The 21,194-nt window shown below is 40.3% G+C and overlaps 1 protein-coding gene across 3 annotated transcripts in view; it reads right to left on the reverse strand.

Moving 5' to 3' along the window:
- The window catches only part of ADK (adenosine kinase), a 201,487-nt gene that overhangs the window by 155,112 nt on the left and 25,181 nt on the right, over nucleotides 1–21,194 (reverse strand). For all 3 annotated transcript variants that reach the window (XM_082223636.1, XM_082223637.1, XM_082223635.1), the window contains exon 3: nucleotides 18,341–18,394. In XM_082223636.1, the coding sequence (XP_082079762.1) occupies nucleotides 18,341–18,394 (54 nt within the window). The remainder of the gene's footprint in view (nucleotides 1–18,340; nucleotides 18,395–21,194) is intronic.

A 21,194-nucleotide genomic window follows, 5' to 3' on the forward strand; every position in this document is an offset into this window, starting at 1 on the left:
GTGTGGGAACTGACTCAGTGGATGCATATAGCCTAGTATCATCTGGTGTGCATTTGGCTCAACACAGTCTAGGAGACAGCTACTTAAAAATTAGTAGATTGCTGGGACAAGTGAATGAACATGACCATTTCAAGAAGCAGCAACAGCCTTGCTATTTCACATTACCAAAAACTCCAAATGACTACATCTTACCTGCTCATCTGGTTTGGTAAGACACAATGCAATGATACGCCGAAGACAAACTACAAGACATTATGACACATCAATCAGCAGTCTTGGCTTCAATCTTCTTCCATTTCAATAATTGTCTTTTGCTGTACTTACAAGCATTTAGGTTAGCAAATTTTAAAATGACTACATTTAAAATTGTTTCCTGAAGGAAAACTGCTATAATTTGTCTTGCAGCCTACACACATTACTTGATTCACAGAGACAACACACATCACTGAGTTTCAAAGTCACAGAGAACTCGGTTTTGCATGACATTACTAAAATGTTTGCCATTTGACAGAGCTGGGTTTTTTGTCTTGTTCGTTAAGGAGTCAAATTGCATCTGCATATTGTAAATATGAAAGCAGCAGAAATATTCAAGGATTGGACTCCTGCCAATCAAGAAGCATGGGTACCCCCCACAAAAAGTTTACAATTGGGAAATAATTGGATTATATGATGTGTATTGCTATAATTTGGATTAATTGGTTTGATATGTTTAATTTGGTAAATGGAAACTTGATAAAAATTATTTTTTTAAAAAAACAACAAATTGCATCTGCATAGGTAAGCAAGTCCTTTTCATCCTTAAAAAGATGGTGTTTACATGTGGTAGGGTTATGGAAATTGGGGCAATGGAGAAGGAGGACTGCTGAATAATGCATACCATAAGTGGGACCTGCAACAAAATATACAATGTGGTGTGCTCCTGTTTTGGCTCGCTGTGTTATCTTCAAAGATACTCTATGCCACTCTACTCTACCCCACCTCGAGTTTCTCCCTCATATAGCCAGTCAGTATTCTGTGCTCAGGAAGAATGCTTAGTCTAAACAGAATTATTTTTTTATTTCCCTGCCTTCTCCCCCAGCTTGTCACAATATTTTACATCCCTCTTGGACACGGTGCTACATAAGGTTCCGTATTCTAATGAGTTAGACATTAATATAAAGAATTTTTACTGGGTTGCAATCTTTACCTTGTCAGTAAGATCCGCCTGGCAAACTAGCTTCAGGCCATTGCTTTCGTTACCAAGCATATTCATCATGAATCCATACATGTCTGTCATAGCTTAGTACAGCTTACCATTGTCAAGGTGTCTATGCACAGCCTCAGAAAGCTCATCTATCAGTAAATAAAGGAAGCCCTTCTTCACTTACTGGTTAATTCAATTTTCAAGCAATTGCTACTCCCAGAAAAAGTGACTTTCTAAAGTATTAAGAGCTCCATCCTCAGGCTTCTCAGCCATGTTGCCTGACTATAAAACAAATTCAAAACTTTACTCAGAAATTATTTTTACTGGAATATTTGTATATATTTTAAGGCATGAAAACTCAGAGCACATACACTTCTTTCATTATTTTAATTAAGAAAATGGAAAACTGTCCACATGCTAACTTCAGCATGCCTGAAATAAGTGCCCCCTAGGGATAGTGACCAGAAAAAGGCAATTTGATGTTTATGTTTGAGTAGTCTTCTGTCAATTCCAGTTGTCAAAAATGCCTTGTTTTGTGTTCATTCATTGTGTTACTAATAGTTTTCTGCAATTTGATTTACAATAAAAACATTTATGGTAGAGAGAGTTCCAAAATTTCAGTAGTTTCAGAACTGATCTCTACAGAACACAAAACAAGGTGGTAGACTAAGGGTCTGTAGGAGGAGATCATATGTAAGGCTGGCCTCTGAAGTTGGTTCAGAAACTTCAGTTGGTGCAGAATTCAACAGCCAGGCTGCCCGACTGCATTGGCAGCCAATTGGTTTCTGGTTCCAATTCTGAGTGCTGGTTTTGACCTATAAAGCCTTAAACAACTCAGGACCACAATACCTCAAGGCCCATCTCTCTCCATATCAACCTACCCAGACTCTGCAATCATCATCTGAGGCCCTTCTTCATTTTATTCCTCCATGGGAGTTCCAGAGGGTGGCAACATGAGAATGGGTCTTTCCTGCAATGGTTCCGTTTGTGGAATGCTCTCCCCAGGGACTACAACTCCCATCACCCGTAGCTAGCAAGGCCAGAGCTCAGGGATGATGGGAGTTGTAGTCCAACAACATCTGGGGACCCACAGGTTGAGAACCGCTGATCTAGTGCCTTCACTATATACTTTTAGGCACCCAGGCAAAAGCATCCCTTTTCAAGCAGGTTTATACCCTTTTAAATGTGTTTGTGGGGGTTACTGGTTTATGGGTTTTGTTATCTATTTTGTGTTTTTATCTTGTATTTTTATGTTGTGAACCACCCAGAGATCTACGGATAAAGGGCTGTATACAAATATAATAAAATAATAATAATAATAATAATAATAATAATAATAATAATAATAATAATTTTGAATGCCAATCCCGAAGCTGCTGCATATAGCATGTCAGGGGTAAATATTTAGCATGCCCCTTTCCCTGACATTCACTGCACGCAAGGAGCTTTTCATTCAAAAATGCATGCCTGTCCCCAGCCTTCAATCTGAAGCAGTGTAATTCAAAATGCTACCACCTTATTTAGTATATAAAGATAAGCTCTCATGTCCAATTTGCACAAAACAGTTTGCCAAAACTCATCACATGAGACGCTGATACTTATGGCCAAAACCTGAGGTTCCACATCATGGACAGTAAATCTTAAGGAACTTCTCAAACGTCCATTTCATCAGTCTATTGTCAAAATAAAAACTGCTGGAATTAGATACTTGTTATTTGTACCCAATCAAACCATCATTGGGAAATTAAGAGGGTCAGTAACATTCACTCCACATGACACTTTACCCAAAGGTCACGAACATACAGGAACGGAAATTCATGACAGATGGGGAGAACAGGTAAACAAGGAGGAGTTATTCCTGAATCGAGAATCTTTAAAAAAAACAATATTTTTCAGGACCCTGGACAGGTCCCACTGAGCAGACGTGTTCCTGTGCATGCTTGCTTTCAACTTACATACTCTCTGGGAGGCTCTACTTCTCATGCGCTCTGACCCTGCAGAATGAAGAGTCTCAAAGGCACCATCGTCTCTGGCTTTCTTACTTGAGTGGGTTGCCTGGACCTGTGAACAAGACCTGAAGTCCTGGTTCGTAAGGTCCTCAGGGGTTATGATGACCACCCCTGCAGAAAGCCAGCCTTGAGGCTTATGGCTTGGAGGGTTCTTTGTGACTGGGTTCCACTATAGTGTCAAGCCCACAGCAACGTAGTAGAACAGAAGATCTCAAATGCAACCCCTGTATCTTCCGTTTGAAATGGCTGCAAAATAACTCCGCTTGAGGATTTGGGAGTGCTCATGTTACAGCAGGCAGCACTGGGCTAGAGGAACCAATAGTCTGGCTCAGTACAAGGCAATTTTATATCTATATGTTATATATTTTCATTCCGTAATTTTATTGCAACTGTACTTTCTCCTGTTCTAGTAACAGCTCTAGCTCCGTAATTTACTTTCCCATCCAAGTACTCCTGTAGCCCACTTGAGCTAAATAAATTATCTCTAAGTATGAGGAACCAGTTTCTATTATTCAATTATTAAATTTAGATAAATTTTCTAGCAGTTTGAATCAATGCCACTAATAGACCACTTTCAAGTCAATTTGATGCATGCAATTTACTATAAGCATGTCTCACTATTACAAGGCCAATCAAATTGGTTTATCAATGACCTCAACACTATTATAAGCTCAAAACTGAAACCAAGGGAACCTTAAGTCCACTGTTGCTTTATCGTCAGACACACTGATACATAGAGATGCATTTACTAAAGTTTAAATACTTTAAACTGATTTCTTACTCTTGTTTAATGAAGATAAACGTAGTAGCACTCCTACAAATTCCAAAGACTTCCAAATCCTCACTAACTTCATTATTACCTTTCAGCTGATTTAACTTTTAGTTACAACAACCTACAGTATTTTTCCAGTCATTAAATGGAGGGAACCCACTTAAGCAAAAAATATGACCACAAACACACACACAGTGTTGGATTAAAAAATGCCCTCCACAAGTAGAAGACTTCTTTGGCTCACGAAAAGTCTTGTACCTTGATCTACAGCACTGTATGAAAGAAACGAAAACTATATCAGAAGATGCTCTTCTGCAAGAAGAACAAGAAGAACTGCTAAACAATCTACATATTACAGCACAGGATGAACCCTTGCACAAGTCTTTATGGAACAGCACTAATAGCTATTTTCTCTCCACAGTTATTTGAGCTTATCTAAATGGGCTTCTTTCCACTACAATTTTAGCATGTTTGATCTTTTGCTTATTTTTTATGCTTCTCCAGTCCACAACATCATCAGAAGCTGTTGTGGGTCACACATCTCCACTGCACGCTTTGTCAAGATTTACTGTTGATCAGGTCAGCCCCCAGTATCCTGTAATACCTGCAAAAGACACATCTGGAATTTGAGCAGCGCTACTGGAAACCGAGTTTGAACCATTCAGCTTGCACCACTTTGAAAAGGAGCAAATGTATATTTCCAAGTGGAAACAGAAACCCCACGTTAACCCTAGACTCTACCATTATTATGCAGTCTATGTTGTGCCCTTCGTTCATTTTCTTTGGCTCCCCTTGTTATCCTGCATGATATAAAAGGCAACTGAATTGCACCCTGTTTTATGGAGCAAGTGATACTCTCTTTTATCCCACTGCATAGGCAACCAATGTGAGCCTGAGTAAGAAAGGAGTAAACATCTGCTCGAGGAATGGTCCTATGGCATTTGCCATGGCAAAAAAAATAAACACACACATGTAGTATTGTACATATACGTACTCATCACAACCAAATTTCACAGAAGATTTAGGAGAGATGACTATGGAGCAAGTCGATAAACGTAATTTGTTGTTGTTTAGTCGTGTCCGACTCTTCGTGACCCCCTGGACCAGAACACGCCAGGCACTCCTGTCTTCCACTGCCTCCCGCAGCTTAGTCAAACTCATGCTGGTAGCTTCAAAAACACTGTCCAACCATCTCGTCCTCTGTCGTCCCCTTCTCCTTGTGCCCTCCATCTTTCCCAACAGCAGGGTCTTTTCCAGGGAGTCTTCTCTTCTCATGAGGTGGCCAAAGTATTGGAGCCTCAGCTTCACGATCTGTCCTTCCAGTGACCACTCAGGGCTGATTTCCTTAAGAATGATCCGTTTGATCTTCTTGCAGTCCATGGGACTCTCAAGAGTCTCCTCCAGCACCATAATTCAAAAGCATCAATTCTTCGGCGATCAGCCTTCTTTATGGTCCAGCTCTCACTTCCATACATCACTACTGGGAAAACCATGGCTTTAACTATACGGACCTTTGTTGGCAAGGTGATGTCTCTGCTTTTTAAGATGCTGTCTAGGTTTGCCATCGCCTTTCTCCCAAGGAGCAGGCGTCTTTTAATTTCGTGACTGCTGTCACCATCTGCAGTGATCATGGAGCCCAAGAAAGTAAAATCTCTCACTGCCTCCATTTCCTCCCCTTCTATAAACGTAATAGTACAACATAAAAAGCTTTCGGCATTAAAGGATCAGTATTTGGAAAGCATCAGGACCTCCATGGCACACAAGATGTGCCAAAAAAGGAAATTAGACAAAATCCCTGGTAGATAAAGTTTTAAATGACAGCTAGTTATGATACCAATACAATATGATTGAAACGTATGCACTTTTAATCTGCATGATTTCAACTTTACACAGATGAAGGCTCGCCAGGTGAAACCACAAAAATTACACGCATAGAGGGCGGAGAGCTTAAAAACACTTTTTGCAGAGGGCTTTCTCAGTGCGGAAAGAGCTATTAAGTTCTCTGCCTCGCTGACCGGGTACTGGGCTGCTCTCGTAAGATCTTGGGAAACTCAAATGGCCCCACAAGATCTCATGAGAGCATCCCAGAGCCTGGTATGCAAGACAGAGAGCTTTTAAGCTCTTTGTCTTGCTTTGCGGGGAAGGCCCGCTTGGCACATAGCTCTGGAAAGATAGGGATACTCATGTGGGGGTGGTTTGCATATACATATTTTTGCATATATATATTTGCATATAAGTGTGCCATCCCCATATGTGTGTCATCCCCAGAACGCAACCCCTGTGCAAGACATGATACTACTGCAATCCTCTGAATACTTGTTGCTGAGAAACAATGGGTTATCGTGCTCATATCGTACTTGCAAATTTTGTTTAGGCATCTGGTTGGTCACTCTGGGGAAAAGGGCAATAAACTAGCTAACCCTGCATAATTACAAACTTCAAAGGGCGTAGCTTGGGCTGACCCATCAGGGCACCTAATACCCAGAACCTTCTTTAACACAACTATTGGACTGAACTACAGTTGATAATTCAGTGTGTAATTCAGAACTCCAACTGAATACCCAGTATACGAAGTGCTGGTTTGTAACAGAAAATCAATTCAATGCTTCCCAAATAAAGCTTGCAAATGGAACAAAAGATTGGCACAAGCATGAGGTGGCTGAGCCATTTTCCCTCTCCATTGTCTTCAATAAACAACAAATACCCTCTTAAACCAAACAGGAAATGTATTTCCTTTTTGTGGTGGTCACATTATGTGTGATGACTGACTACAGCAGCTTTTGTTCTTCTCCCAATTTTGCCATAAAAGTGTGGTTTGTGGAGTCTCTAGTTTTTCATTCAAGGCATTCAAAATGGATCCCATACAAAAAAAAAGACAATATATTCTAGCCATCAAAATCAGACAGTTGAGCACTTAAAAATAAAATGTAAACTAATCAAAATAAAAGAGAATAAAAAGGAGTGTAAATCATAATATTAGCAAGCTTCAGCTTTTGTGGGAAGTGAAGTACATTTCAGTTTTTCCCATATTGTATTCCAAAAGATATACAATTCTGCTTCTCAATCCCTACCCTATTATTAAACTGCAGCCTTCAGATGGAAGCACACCTTTTCATATAATTGCTTACGTCTTGAAATGCAAATTTATATTGAGAACACATCTTTCTCTCTTACTTTAAAAAGTGAAGGGCTTTCAAAGCCTATTTACCTTCTCATCTGTATGGTGCAGTGCATTATATTTGCATAAAGGAGTCAAAACTTTTTACCAAAAAATGTAATAGGTAGATAATGATGCACTCCCTGCTGTTTTAAAAGACAGCATCCTTGTTAGAAAGGCATTCCAAGTGACAATTTCAATAACAATATCTCTTTGAGGATAATTAGACATCATATGAATATGCAGATGTTACAGAGCTGACTGGGTGTGTGTCCCTTTTTCCAGGCATGCCATCACTATTAAAGTGACTATGTTGTAGAATGGCAGGCTTCCTGCCAAGCTTATTTTAAAGATCTGTTTTATGATCCTTATTTGAGCTCTGCAGATTGTGTAACCCGAACAGATTGAATGGGGGTAGCAATGAATTATTTTCCCTGTGGTTTAGTGGTGCAATATCATCAGGTTTCCTTTTAGCAGGTCTCGTGTTACACAGCTTTTTCAATTTAATTTCATGGTGACCACATTAAACAAATCGCATAACAGCAGCACCATCAAGTGGTGGTCTATTCATATTCATTCAAAGTGACTGCATCCTATTTTTCACTGGCGACTTAGCAACTGCATCGTCCTAAAAGAGTTGAGATAAACTAAAGGGATTTATGTTAAGTACAGGGATCCAGGTGAAACATAGCTCAAAGCTGATGAGCTTTTGTACAAGGAGCCAACACGTTATTAATTCACTGGAGTGGTTTCAATGAGTATGTTGCACATCTACAGAAACACTGTATGCTTACTTATGTCTCTGTTAGGCAGTCCACTGTTGCTGCAGACTGGTCATTTTAGGTTGGAGCAGTGTTTCCCAACTTTGGGTCTCCAGCTGTTTTTGGACTGCAACTCTTATCATCCTTGGAGTTGTAGTCTGAAAACAGCTGGAGGCCCAAGGTTGGAAAACACTGAGCTAGAGGACAGTCTGGAAGCAAGGACAACCCTGATTCTCAAAGCCTGCAGGAGAAAAAATATCATCTAAGCTGGCTTGTGGACTGCCAATATGCTGAAATAGTTTTAGCTGTATCCTGGACCTAACAGTAAGCAACTCCTGGGTACCAGGTTTGGTCTTTTTGTCTAGGTTTGGTCTTTTTTACCTTCTTCATTTCTTTGTGTGCATACTATGGTGTTTTTTTAAATGCCCCGTGAAATTCTTCAGGTGAGAGTCCCTGTCCAAGAGAAGTGGAAAACATTCCTCATAAGGGGACTGTTTTTTGGCCAAGGATGTTTTAGTTATAAAAAAGAGGGAGGCTGTAACCATACAATTCTAGTAACAGGGACCCTCCAGATCTCCTTTTTACTGTGCACTCATTCCGAATGGTTGTATCTGAATGGTTACAACCAATCTTGCTTTCAATACTATTTGTGCCTCAAAGGTTTCAAGGTGGTCAGACTGCTTTGTTCCCAATCAGTGCAAGTCCTGTAGCTTTTTTTCTGAAATGCTGTAACTTCTTAAACCACAGGTGTTCAGGGGGGGTCCGTCCCACTTTTGTTGCACTATAGTGCAAGACAGCTCTTCCGGATGGCAATAATGCAGTAACACTGGGAAAGCATCGCAGAACAACTAATAGAGTGGAATGGTGTTTGGACGGTCCGTTATAAACCCACCACTAATGCATTATTATTGCACCAATGAAGTAGAAGCATAGAGTCATAGAGTTGGAAGTGGAACCAACGGTCATTCATCCAATCCCTTGCAACGCAGGAATCATGGATAAAGAATCCCTGACAGAAGGCCATCCAAACTTCTTTTGAAAACCTCCATCTTGCAAAATACATACAAATGCCAGCCCAGTGGGTAGACAACTATTGCACTGACGGTCCTGTCATTTTAGAATGGGAGCATTATAGGATAGGGTGGGGGAAACCACCATAAACTAGTGCTGAAACATGGAAACCAGATGAAAATTCCAAGTGCACATTTCTACAGAGAATACAGCTGGAAGAAATGGGGGGGGGGAATAGTGACTTGAATACTGGCCCAGAAAGAAACAAAACAGACCATTGCAGCTCAGAATGTTGACAGGTGTGTGGTTGCTCATTAGGTGGAAAGCACTTAAATCCTGAATGGTGGCAGAACAGGGAGGAGGGTGGCGAGATCAAGGAGGAACAACAGAAGAGAACTGGTGATGGAGACCAAAACGAGAAGATGGAGACAAAGAAAGGAAGAGGAGGGCTGGTAAAGCTGGAGAACATTAGTGGAAAAGGCCAGAGTGATGGAAGAGAATAATCTTAGAATTTGGCTTGTACCTTGCCGCTAGGTGATGCAGGGATGTGCTTTTCCTAGTCGCGCAGAGTAAACAGAGGCAGTGGTGTCATCAGTGACTGCAATACAGTGTGCTTCTTTCTTCAACAAGTAATAAATCTCTCTCTCGCTGTTTGGGGTTAAGAAATGAGCAAGAGAAAACAGGTCTGGGCTGGAGTCCTGGGTTGTTGTAGGAACTTGATCCTGGTCGTAGCCATGAGTAGGTGCTTTCCCAGATGTGCAACTGCCACTCCTGGCATCACAGGCAAATACTTTTTTTTCAGACCGTGATGAACATTCTCAATTTTACAGCTCAAGAAACACTGCTACTAGCTGAAATTTTTCTTTGGCCGTTTTGTTTGAGGTAACAGAGCACAAAAGACAATTGAGACATTCTGCATGGGAGTAGTTTTAATGCAGGGCAAGAAGACAGGCTGCAGTTTTCAACAAATACTACAGAGGGAGCCAACCCCCACATAAATTAGGCCTTGTTTGTGGATGTTAAGCTCAAATTAAGTATAATTGTTTTCCCTCAGCCAAACATGTCATTCATACAGAAAAACATTTTCTTATAATGCTGCCCATCTTTCCACTGCTTTACAGAAACATCACAAAGATCTGTTATCTCTGAGACACAAAGTAAGTGTGGCAATATCTGCATCAAAATCTGAATGCTCCTATGCTAACAGCTGTTTGCTCCAAATTTATTAGTCCCCAGTGTCCAATGCAACCATAGCTGTCTACACTTGTTTTAACTACGTCAGCTTCCTAAGTGTAGCAACTTGCCATTTAACCATGAAAGCAAACATCCAATTAAACCATGGGCTTCTGGTTTTGTTTCGTTTTTTAAAATGTTCTGATTTACTTTTTCTGGAGAAAAATGGCAAGGTAACCTCTGAGGTGGTGTCCTGAACATACAGAAATCACAACACTACAGTGATGCTGTATTTGATTGTAACTAGGGCTGGGCGATAGCAGCATTTCAACATTGCAATGTGTCACCAGCCAAACTTTGCCATTATAGTAATCAAGATGTTGAAAAACGGAGGAAAGAACAAGCTGCCTTGGGCCTGTCCCAGCGATGTGCTGGAGAGATATTTTTGAAAACAGTACTTTATCCAAATGAATGTATGAAATTACATTTTTCATAATGCCTCTGGCAAAAGTCTTCACAGTCAGAATGCTTGGGGTCTAATTAGGTGCATACTTCCAGTGTATCTTGAAGCCTTTCTCTTCTGTTGTTTTTATTAAAAAAGGAATCTTGCCAGGGCAGAAGGAAGGAACAAAATAGGATGAGTTTCTACAGTTATGTAAAGCTACAAACCATGTCACAAATATTCCCATAGTAATCTGTATATCAACCCTTGTAAGATAAGTCACTATTATCCCCATATTGCAGATTTAAGACTGGTAGAGATATTTATTTCTTACTTATCAAATTTGTATACTGCCATTCATCCAAAGATCACAGTGCAGGGGACAACATAAAATTAAAAAACTAAAATACAAAAAAACATACAAAAAGCAAACAAATAAGCCCCCTCCCCAAACACATTTAAAATACCATAGATTGTTTAATCAGCCCAAGACCTGGTTATAGAAAAAACATTTTCTCCTGGCACCTAAAGGTATCTAACATTTCACAAACAAGGTATGTAACATTCCACAACTACTGCAGAAAAGGCCTGTTTTCATATTGTCACCCTCTGACCTCTTGTGGAAGGGGAACATAAAATGTAAAGTTGGAAGGGACACCAGGGGTCATCTAGCCCAACCCCCTGCAATGTAGGAATCTTTTGCCCAACGTGGGGCTCAAACCCATCACTCTGAGATTAAGAGTCTCCTGAACCGCCCTGAGACCTCCGGGTATAGGGCAGTACAGTATATAAATTCAATAAATAATAAATAATAATACTGCTCTATCAACTGAGCTATCCCAGGTATTTAAAGATGAAGTGCCTCTGGTGATTGCAGGTTTGGGGTTGGTTTATATTGATGAGGTGGACCTTGAGGTATTATGGTCCTGAGCCATTTTAGGCTTTATAGGTCAAAGCTAGCACTTTGAATTGGGCCCAGAAACTAATTGTCATCCAGTGCAGTCAGGCCAGAATCGGTGTAATATGCTCAAACCGCCTTGCTCCAATATGCAAGCTGGCCACCAAATTCTGCACCACTTGAAGTTTCCAAAAAGTCTCCAGAGGCAGCTCAACACAGAACGCATTGCAGTAATCTAACCTATGAGCTGAACTAAAATCGTATAGTGAATTCATGGCAGTGGTAAAGTTTGAACCTTGAACTTCCCAATTCACAGCTCAGTGCTAAAGCAGCTCTGAGAGCACCTTTCAGGTTTCCTTTTTTGGAGAAACAGACTTTAACTGAAACTACCAATCCAAGGTTATGTAACCCTTGCCCTTTTATTCTAACAAGCCAGGATCTTGTCCAGTACGAAGCAGACAAATTTACAATTGCACACTTTTGAAACAAACCGTAAACAAAAAGGAAGGAAAGGGCAGCTTTCAGTCATCATTTTCCAAACTAAAGTGCAATGGAATGAGCCTGGGAATATATGCACTATATGATGTATATGGGGCGGGGCAGGGGGTAAGCTGATGTGAAATATTCAAGTAGGCAGAAGGTCACAGTGCAATATCCTGCCTCCCAGTTGAAAAGCATACACAAATCAACTCCACTTCAAATGCACATCATGACCTCTAGTGGCATCATCTATGTACTGTAGTTTATTAGTTTCAAAATAAACTACACTGCAATTTCAAAAGTCTAACTTGTGCATTTGCATCATCAGCACAGCACGATTTGATTAAAAGAAATGAACCAGAATAATATGCGTCTCTTTTTCAGCAGCTCGGGCACTGCAAAAGTGCATGGGCAGGAGAAAAACCTACAGTTAGCAGCAAGATGAATAGGCCAATCGTAGATGCAGGAAACTTCAATTTCATTCATAGGTTAATTCAATCCAGGAATTAAAAGTCCAGAATGTAAGACATATATTAATAGCTTTTGTCCTCCATTGCCAACAGACAGAAATCTCTCAGTTCCTGCCAATGCTATTGCCAGAACCCCTTCACATAGGATGACATAGCTGCCACACCAAAATAGGTACAGAATGCATTTGGGATGTGTACCTTCCTTCACTACACTGAGTGAAGTACCATACAATATATTTCTCATAACAACTCTATCTGCTTATAAACAGAGCTGTGCACATTTTGTAATAAAGAACTAAATCCAAATTTAACATCAAAAGGTGGCTCAAGTTTTGCCATTTGAACAAAGTAGTTGTAACAAACCTGTGTAATCTCTTTCTGATACCCACAAGGAAAAATTATTCAGAGCACTGAAGCACCACCTTTGACCACCAGAAATCTACCTCAGCTCCACACCACACTGCCCTGAATCTGAGATTTCGTGAGAAACTGTGTGTTTTCAAGCTTATTTTCACATGCTATTAGCTACACCAACCTTTCCTAATCTGTTGCCCTCCAGATGTTTTTAACCACAACTCCAATTGTGCTGACTATGGTTGATGAGAATTATAGAAAAGAAGAAAATCTCGAGGGCATACTTGCTATATAAAAAAACCAAAAGAAGTAACACCCACCCACACCTGTTAATATTTCCAGTGGAAATATAAAGCTACACCATTGGCATTCCAATTCTATACAAAGTTAAAAAAGGTAAAGTTAAAGGACCCCTGACAGTTAAGTCCAGTTGCAGATGACTCTGGGGTTGTGGTGCTCATCTCGCTTTACAGGCCGAGGGAGCCGGCGTTTGTCCGCAGACAGTTTTTCCAGGTCATGTGGCCAGCATGACTAAGCCATGTCTGGAGAAACCAGAGCAGCATACAGAAACGCTGTTTACCTTCCCGCGGAGCGGTACCTATTTTTCTAGTTTCACTTTTTGGCGTGCTTTCGAACTGCTAGGTTGGCAGGAGCTAGGACCAAGCAACGGGAGCTCATCTCGTCGTGGGGATTCTAACCGCTGACCTTCTGATCGGCAAGCCCAAGAGGCTCAGTGGTTTAGACCACAGCGCCACCCGCATCCCTTATACAAAGTTAGCTTAGCCAAAACAATTTGTTAGAATCAGGCTGCAAGATACACTCTTTATAAGCACTACTCTCCATGTACTCCACAATAATTTTTTTTACTGAAATTGTGACTGGTTTTTTTTGCTGTTATTCTCAAAACAGTATTTTCATTTCCTATCCACTAATGTCCACTTTCATAACCTACAATTTACCAAGGCAGGCTGTTGAAAACCACCTAGAAAATTTATCATATCCACGGCCTAAATTTGTAGCAAGCATCCACACCAGCCCCATGGCTGCCAATACATGCAGAGTTGGCACGCAGAGATTATTTGGCTCACAAATGGTACGATCCCCATGCAGAAAGTCACAGCATGCAGACATTTGACAGCCTTTGCACATGGGCTGTAACGTACAAAGCTGCAAGTATGCTTTATCAAGTACAAGTACTTCTAGAAAGCTTTTCAAAAGTCATGACAGCTTTGCAGTTCTTGTTTTACATCATTAAGACAGTAAAAGCAACATGCTAAGCATTGAAACTGTTTTAAACATTTGCTATCTGCTATGTGTGCTCTTCAGAATTCAAAGGACGACATATCTGGTTTCTTGGTGCTGTTCCATGGCTTGGCAACCTGACACAGTGAACTGACAGTACATTGCAAGTGTAAGATCAATTAGAAATCAATTGTGGAGGGATTCAAGAATTCCAAGTATCCTCTACAGGAGAGGCTTTCACTTCCACTAGCGTTGAGTCATGAACAGCATATTGGCATACCAACACTTCAGCATGTGTTTTGAAGTGTTTAGGACTGGCAGGAATCTGATAAGGCAGTGTTTCCCAACCTTGGGCCTCCAGCTGTTTTCGAACTACAATTCCCATCATCCCTGACCACTGGTCTTGCTAGCTGAGGATTATGGGAGTTGTAGTCCAAAAACAGCTGGAGGCCCAAGGTTGGGAAATGCTGTGATAAGGTTCCTGGCCAGCAATATCAGTTTAAAACAATTGGTCGGGTTTACACTTTCACATGCGAGTAGCTAGGGGAAATTCCCTCTTCTGCTGAAAGATAAAAGTGTATTTTTTGTTTTTCTTCTCTCTAGATCCTCTGCTACCACAAGGAGGGATGGAGAAAGAATGTCATCTATCTAGCAAGCAACTGACCTCCCGCACAGGTCTTTTACTGAAGTCTCAAGAGCTTAGTGGAAGTTTTTGCTTTAAAATCCAAAAGCTTTTCTACCCTCTTTCTGGTGGTACTATCCTCACTCACAAACATTTGGGTTTCACACAAGACAGTAAACATTTTTAAGCAGTAAAGGCAAAGGGACCCCTGACAGTTAAGTCCAGTCACGAACGACTATGGGGTTGCAGAGCTCATCTCGCTTTACAGGCCGAGGGAGCTGGCATTTGTCCACTTCCGCAGACAGTTTTTCTGGGTCATGTGGCCAGCATGACTAAGCCACTTCTGGTGAAGCCAGAGCAGCGCACAGAAACACCATTTACCTTCCTGCCGGAGTGGTACCTATTTTTCTACTTGCTTTTGAACTGCTAGGTTGGCAGGAGCTGGGACCGAACAACAGGAGCTCACCCCATCGCGGGGCCTCGAACCGCCAACCTCCCAATCGGCAAGTCCAAGCGGCACAGTGGTTTAAACCACAGCGCCACCCGCATCCCTGTGTTTTTAAGCAGTACAGAACAACAAAATCTATAAAGGGATGCCTGCAGATTAACCGGGCTGTGTTGTTCTTAAGAAGCATTCACTAGTGCTTCTGTAAACTCTTTGACTGTGAGGGGCTGATGTTCAGCTACTGCATCTCAGTCACATCTGTGCCAAGCTGACCTACTAAAAAGAGACATTTCAGAAATCCATCCTCAGTTATAAACTGAGCTTTATGGGGAACAAACCAGACTATTATCTCATTTAGTCATGAGTCAATCACATGGCAGCCCAAGAACCGCATCCCAGGCACGTTCCAGCTGTAACAGGCAATTTTGTAGGCATTTTGAAAACCCTATAAAAAATCTATCTACTCTAAATGCTTTTTCTTTAAATTTCAAAGATCATGACACTATAGAAACTCTTTGGGCCACCTAGCAAGCCATGGCAAAGTGAAATTTACAGTGCAGGGGACAACAGAACAAAATTAGCCTCATTGCTCATGCATCTGCCTGGTGAAATTGTGTGTGTGTGTGAGAGGGGGGGGAGGGAGGGAGGGAATTACAACCCCTGACAGAGTATTGCTCATGTAAGCACATTCTGTCTTTGCTCAAGGCATATTTTTTGTGTCCCATGTTTTAAAAACGACACAAGCATGTAGGCTGCATTACTACGAACATTTTCCTGGAAGTAAGTCCTTCTGAACTCTATGAAGCTTATTATATAGACTTTCATAGGAGTGACCCTCACATACTCTTAAAAGTGCCCCCCTAAACAACCCCAGCTATGCACAAAATTGGTGTGGGGGATGTCACTGCAGTCCAGACTTGGATGTACAGGTCAACCCAGGGGTGTGGGTCACATAATACAGCAAGTTACCAATTGTCTGTGACATAGTCATCTCTAAGTTGGCAAAAGCTTCATTTACTCAATTATTGCTTGCTGAGAACCAGGTATTAAAAAGGCACAGAAATAAGCTGAGAACTTTAGCCTTTCGCTTTAAAGAAGATAATTCTTCATTGAACAGGAAGGCAAGAATTAACCACATCCCTCTGAAATGGGGGGGGGGGGGAGAGAAAGGACATCACAATATGGAGGAGGAAACGATCTCCCCGTCATTTCTGCACTCTCACTCACACCCTTCCATACCCTTTTAATAAAAAGGACTAAAAAGCTGTTAATATTTCAAGAATATTATAGAGGAAGGGTGCTATCTGCTACAACCTCAAAGGCACACTTTGTTCACAAATAGAAGTGCTTATTTTATTACAGAAACAGGATGTCAGATCCGCAATAACACAAACTCAGCATGAAACAGAAAGTTTGGTCACTTTCAAATGGACAAATATTCCACAGACAAATGCACAATAATTACTTTGTATGTGTCCAAAATAAGAACTGCAGGTAGGGGAATAAATTATCTTCTTTCAGCTGGGGTTTTTTTATATATTGCTGCAACAGAACAAATTTTAGAATTGAAAGTCCTTAAACATGCAACTCAAGTTCACTTCAAATATTCTCAGGAAAAAGATGTAACAGAGATTCAACGACATTTGTGGGATTGCTGTTGCTGTTGTTTTAAAAAAGTATAAATCATTCTATGGTGTAAAACTGTACTTCTTGATAGAAGTACAGTGGTACCTCGGGTTACATACGCTTCAGGTTACATACGCTTCAGGTTACATATGCTTCAGGTTACAGACTCCGCTAACCCAGAAATAGTGCTTCAGGTTAAGAACTTTGCTTCAGGATGAGAACAGAAATCGTGCTCCGGCGACGCGGCAGCAGCAGGAGGCCCCATTAGCTAAAGTGGTGCTTCAGGTTAAGAACAGTTTCAGGTTAAGTACGGACCTCCGGAATGAATTAAATACTTAACCCGAGGTACCACTGTATAAAGAGTATTTTCACCAAACAACTGATAAGCTCAAGTGAGACATTTATATTTACCATCATCATGTTTAAGAATCTTCATTGAATTATTACGTTCAGTGGAAGAGAAGCCACCAGAATGGGCAGCTAAAGAAAGAGTGGTGAAGCCTGTATTAAAGAAGGGATTCTTACAAATAGGAATGGGAAAAAAATGTTCAAGGAATCAGTCAGAGGCTTTTCCTCCCACATTACGGAACGGATAAACAGCACTTGGAAACAAACATAATTTTATGTGAGTATTTTTAAAACCAGACACAGGTCATCCTCCACACTCCAAAACAAATAGAATGGAGTACAGTTCTCCTTTTACTAGTTTTCCCCCATAACATGCACCATTTAAGATGACTGCAGCCAACAGTACTTTTATTTTTAGTCTTCCCCCTTCATGTAATGCCATTGTAATAGCAGTGGCACATTTAGCAGTTGAGAGTAGTCAAACTGTAGAAAGATACAATGCTAACATTTTATCTAAGATTTGAAATATCTTTCAGACCTTGCTATTTCCCATTGTGCAGAGCAAGGTCCAGATCAAACATCACATCAAAGCTTTGTTAAGAAAGGAAGCCAACTAGAATCAGAAATGACGAGTTTGACATCATGCCAAACCATGGTTTGCAAACAGGAATGAGCTTATGGCAGGACTGAGTTTATGAAGCTAAGAGGAAGGCAGGCAAAAGAGCACAAGCATGGTTTGAGCCAATGCTATTTTAAGTTTAAGAACAGAAGCCGATAGATACAGATTATCTGACTTTGCAAAATATCTTTTTATTGATGTCAATAGTATTTAAAGGGTACCTCTAACATTATAACTAACAGCCACTGTGAGAACAGGATTCAGGATTAGGTGGGCTTAGTTTTCAGGACTTAAGTTTTTTAGCAAAACCATACTTACAAGCACAAAGGAAGGTAACAGTTGCAAAAGCTGTGCACACTTAGTGTGTTTTTGCTGGAACTTGCTGTCATCCAATATTTCCGCCCTCCCAACCAGAATGTTTTAGAGTTCTTCATCAGAAGTTATTAGCTTGCAGATTTGATCATAATTCATTATCTAACTTATTGTCTGTGAGCACATTTCAAATGTCATCTTTTAGAAAGCAATAACATCTCTCCTCTCTCTCACACACACGCACACAAAAGACAGCATTCAAACATACAACTGCAGCAGCCAAGAGAGCAAAGCAGTTTTCACCATGACCACATCTGTCTGAAACAGTTTTAAAAGAGCAACTTTCCCAGCTAAAAAAGGAGAAGCATATACTTCTAAAACCACAATTTTAAGAAATAACTTATTTAATATCTTACAGCTCTTTGTGTTTCTCCTCTGCCAAGATCTGGTCATTTGGTTTCAACCCATATCTGAAAATAGAGAGGGGAAGAGAGTTACTGAAATCAGAAATTTACTCAAATCCATTTTCAGTTTTAGAGCCTGGAAGTGAAAATATAACTGACTTTATTATGCACTGGACACACTAACGTAAGTTTATAATAACAATAACCAACATTACTAGTATTGTTTATTAACCTGTTTCCACATATGTGATGTACAAAATTTAATAAAAACAGCTTTAAAACAGTTGCAAAGCAGCACAAAAAAATTAACAGAATATGATTTTAAGAAAAAACAGAAAATGTACACCAATGGGAGAGAGACTTTCTCATCCATCTGGAAAATCGTATCATGATACTTCTTTTTTTCTTTTGTTTCACAGCAACATCTACGTATGCACATTTTTTTCTATCTCTATCTAAGCCTCTACTTTTAAGACAGACAAAAAACATTTAATACATTTGGACTTCTAATTCATGGATCCCTGTCACATAAAGTGCTCATTTTACAAAATAAAGAAGGGGCTTAGTTTCTTCAGTCTTTCACATATATATTTTTCTTCTTGCTGTTCTGTACTATGAATGGGAGCTACTCTTTAAGAAGGCAGGCACTACAGTTTGGGCGTACAAATTCTGAGAAGGATAAGAAGTCTCTATGCATCCTCTATAACATAATGCCATTTCCCTCCTTCGCATGCTAAGGAAGTACAAACAAAACAAGCAGAAGTAAAAAGTCCATAAGGCTTGCAACCAAACTGCACCCGCACAAACCACCAACAAAGATCAATTGTCAAAAAGAAATAAGGTGGCTCCCCTCCCCCATAAAACACATGTCAATACAAATAACCTCCCCCGCCCCCCAAAATGCTGAGCAGCAAGTGGTTGGGGATCCCTGCAGAAGAGTTCATCAAGAAAAGGAAATTGTCATAAAAATTGTCTCTTTCAAGTTCATCTCTAACCACTCAGCAATGCTGTGTTAGTTTTTCAGCAAGCACTGTTTTCCAGACTCTACCAAGCCAATTTTGCCTAATTAATTGACAATCTCTCTTCCACAGAAAAGTAAGCTCCATAAGAACAGCCACGAAGTGGTGAACCATCAATGGTTTGAATAGTATGTTTATTTATTAAGTTCCTTAAATAGTGACAGTAAAGCCAACTCGGCATCTTTAACCACTGTGAAATTTTAAAAGTTCAAAATTGTGTAGGAAACATCACCCCAAAACTTACTAACAACCTGGCACTCTCACCACATATGAAGATAGGTACCATGGGTAGAGCGAACTCTCCAACAAAGAGGGGATACCGAACCACAAATCTGATGCAAATGCCCTGGTTTCAGTGACTGCTCCTTCAATAGCTGAGATTGGTGGGTACCCTCCTTTAAGTCAAAGAGTTCTCAGATCTCCTTCAAATATTCTCCCCTCAGTATACAGTATGTTTCTCAAATTTCTCGCAGTCCTCCCTTATCACAATATTGGTCTAGAAAAAGCCTGTAAAAGGCTGACGCTTCACCCATCACCTGACCTAGATGAGTATGGCAAAAAAAATTGAACACAGTGAGGGACCTCAGAGCATCCCATTTTCTAAAAGGTAAGTAGCTGCTAAAGACAGCACTTGCATCTTTTGCAAGCACAAAGCATGTACAAGTTCCAACAGGTTCGCTAGCTGCTGAATAGTAAGGGGTTTTTCCTTTGTGCAGTAGCCTATTAGAGTGATTTACGGTAATGACCCGTTTTCTGAACCTGGGTGTGTGCCCTTGTATTTGTCTGTAAGTATTCCCTTTGCAGCACTGTGGCATCAGAGTGCAATACATAGCAAACCACATACACCACCAAAAGGGTACAGAGCTTGAAGCTAAATTGAAGGTCAAGTTTCCAGAACAACAGCCAGCTTTGGCCCAATACTCATCACTCACCCACCCACTCACAAAACATATTGAAAATTAGGTTTCCAATAAATGGATGTGTGTGCATTTGAAAAACAAGGTGTATATGAATCATTTTAACTGGCTAAGCAATTTTATGTTTTATGGTAGCCACCTACTTATGAAATACATCCTTCATTTTCCCTACCTTCCAGTGAAACTGTTTAACTTACTATCCTCTGATCAAAGGCTCACATTCACAGATAAGCAGCTTTTAAACCAGGCCTATCCAACCTATTAGTCATTATATTCTACTGGCTCCATGAACATAGCTTCCAGACTTAAAAAAAATCAGTTCAGGTCATTAAAAATTAATGGACATTTTCAATGCACATTTTGAGTCTATTTATTTCTGAACCAATTCCATTTTGATGTATAAGGTGCCCCTCAGATCTTAACTACTTTACACTAAAGGAGTCATAACAAACACTTTCTTTTTTCTCATTTCAGAATGATCATGCATGACTGTTAGATTCTAAGCTGGACAATGAGCAAATTACAAGCAAGTAGCTGTAGCCAAATGAAATATTATGGTACTTCAGCTCCTTTCCAAGCACTTAAGAGACACTTTGGAAACTAATGATCCTTGACTGAAGTTAGCATTTGGAAGATAAGAATTTTAATGGAGGAAATAGCTTAGATACATAGCACAATTAGAAGCAAGCTAAATCATATTAAGCCCATCCCTTGGTAAACATAAAATGTGGATATTAGAAAATAAAGCCTGAGTTACCTCCAACTCAGACGCTCTTAATGAAATCCCAACAGGCCCAAAGCCCAAGGCATACCAAGGATAGTTTAGACAGCCAAAAAAGGAGAATTTAACAAAAAAGGAGAACATCATATCCATTAACTTATTGCTAACAGGGTTGAACATTCTAAACAACTAGTTTTGTTTGTAAATAG

This window comes from Podarcis vaucheri (genome assembly GCF_965113315.1).
Source record: "Podarcis vaucheri genome assembly, chromosome: 5".
Taxonomy (NCBI): Eukaryota; Metazoa; Chordata; class Lepidosauria; order Squamata; family Lacertidae; genus Podarcis; species Podarcis vaucheri.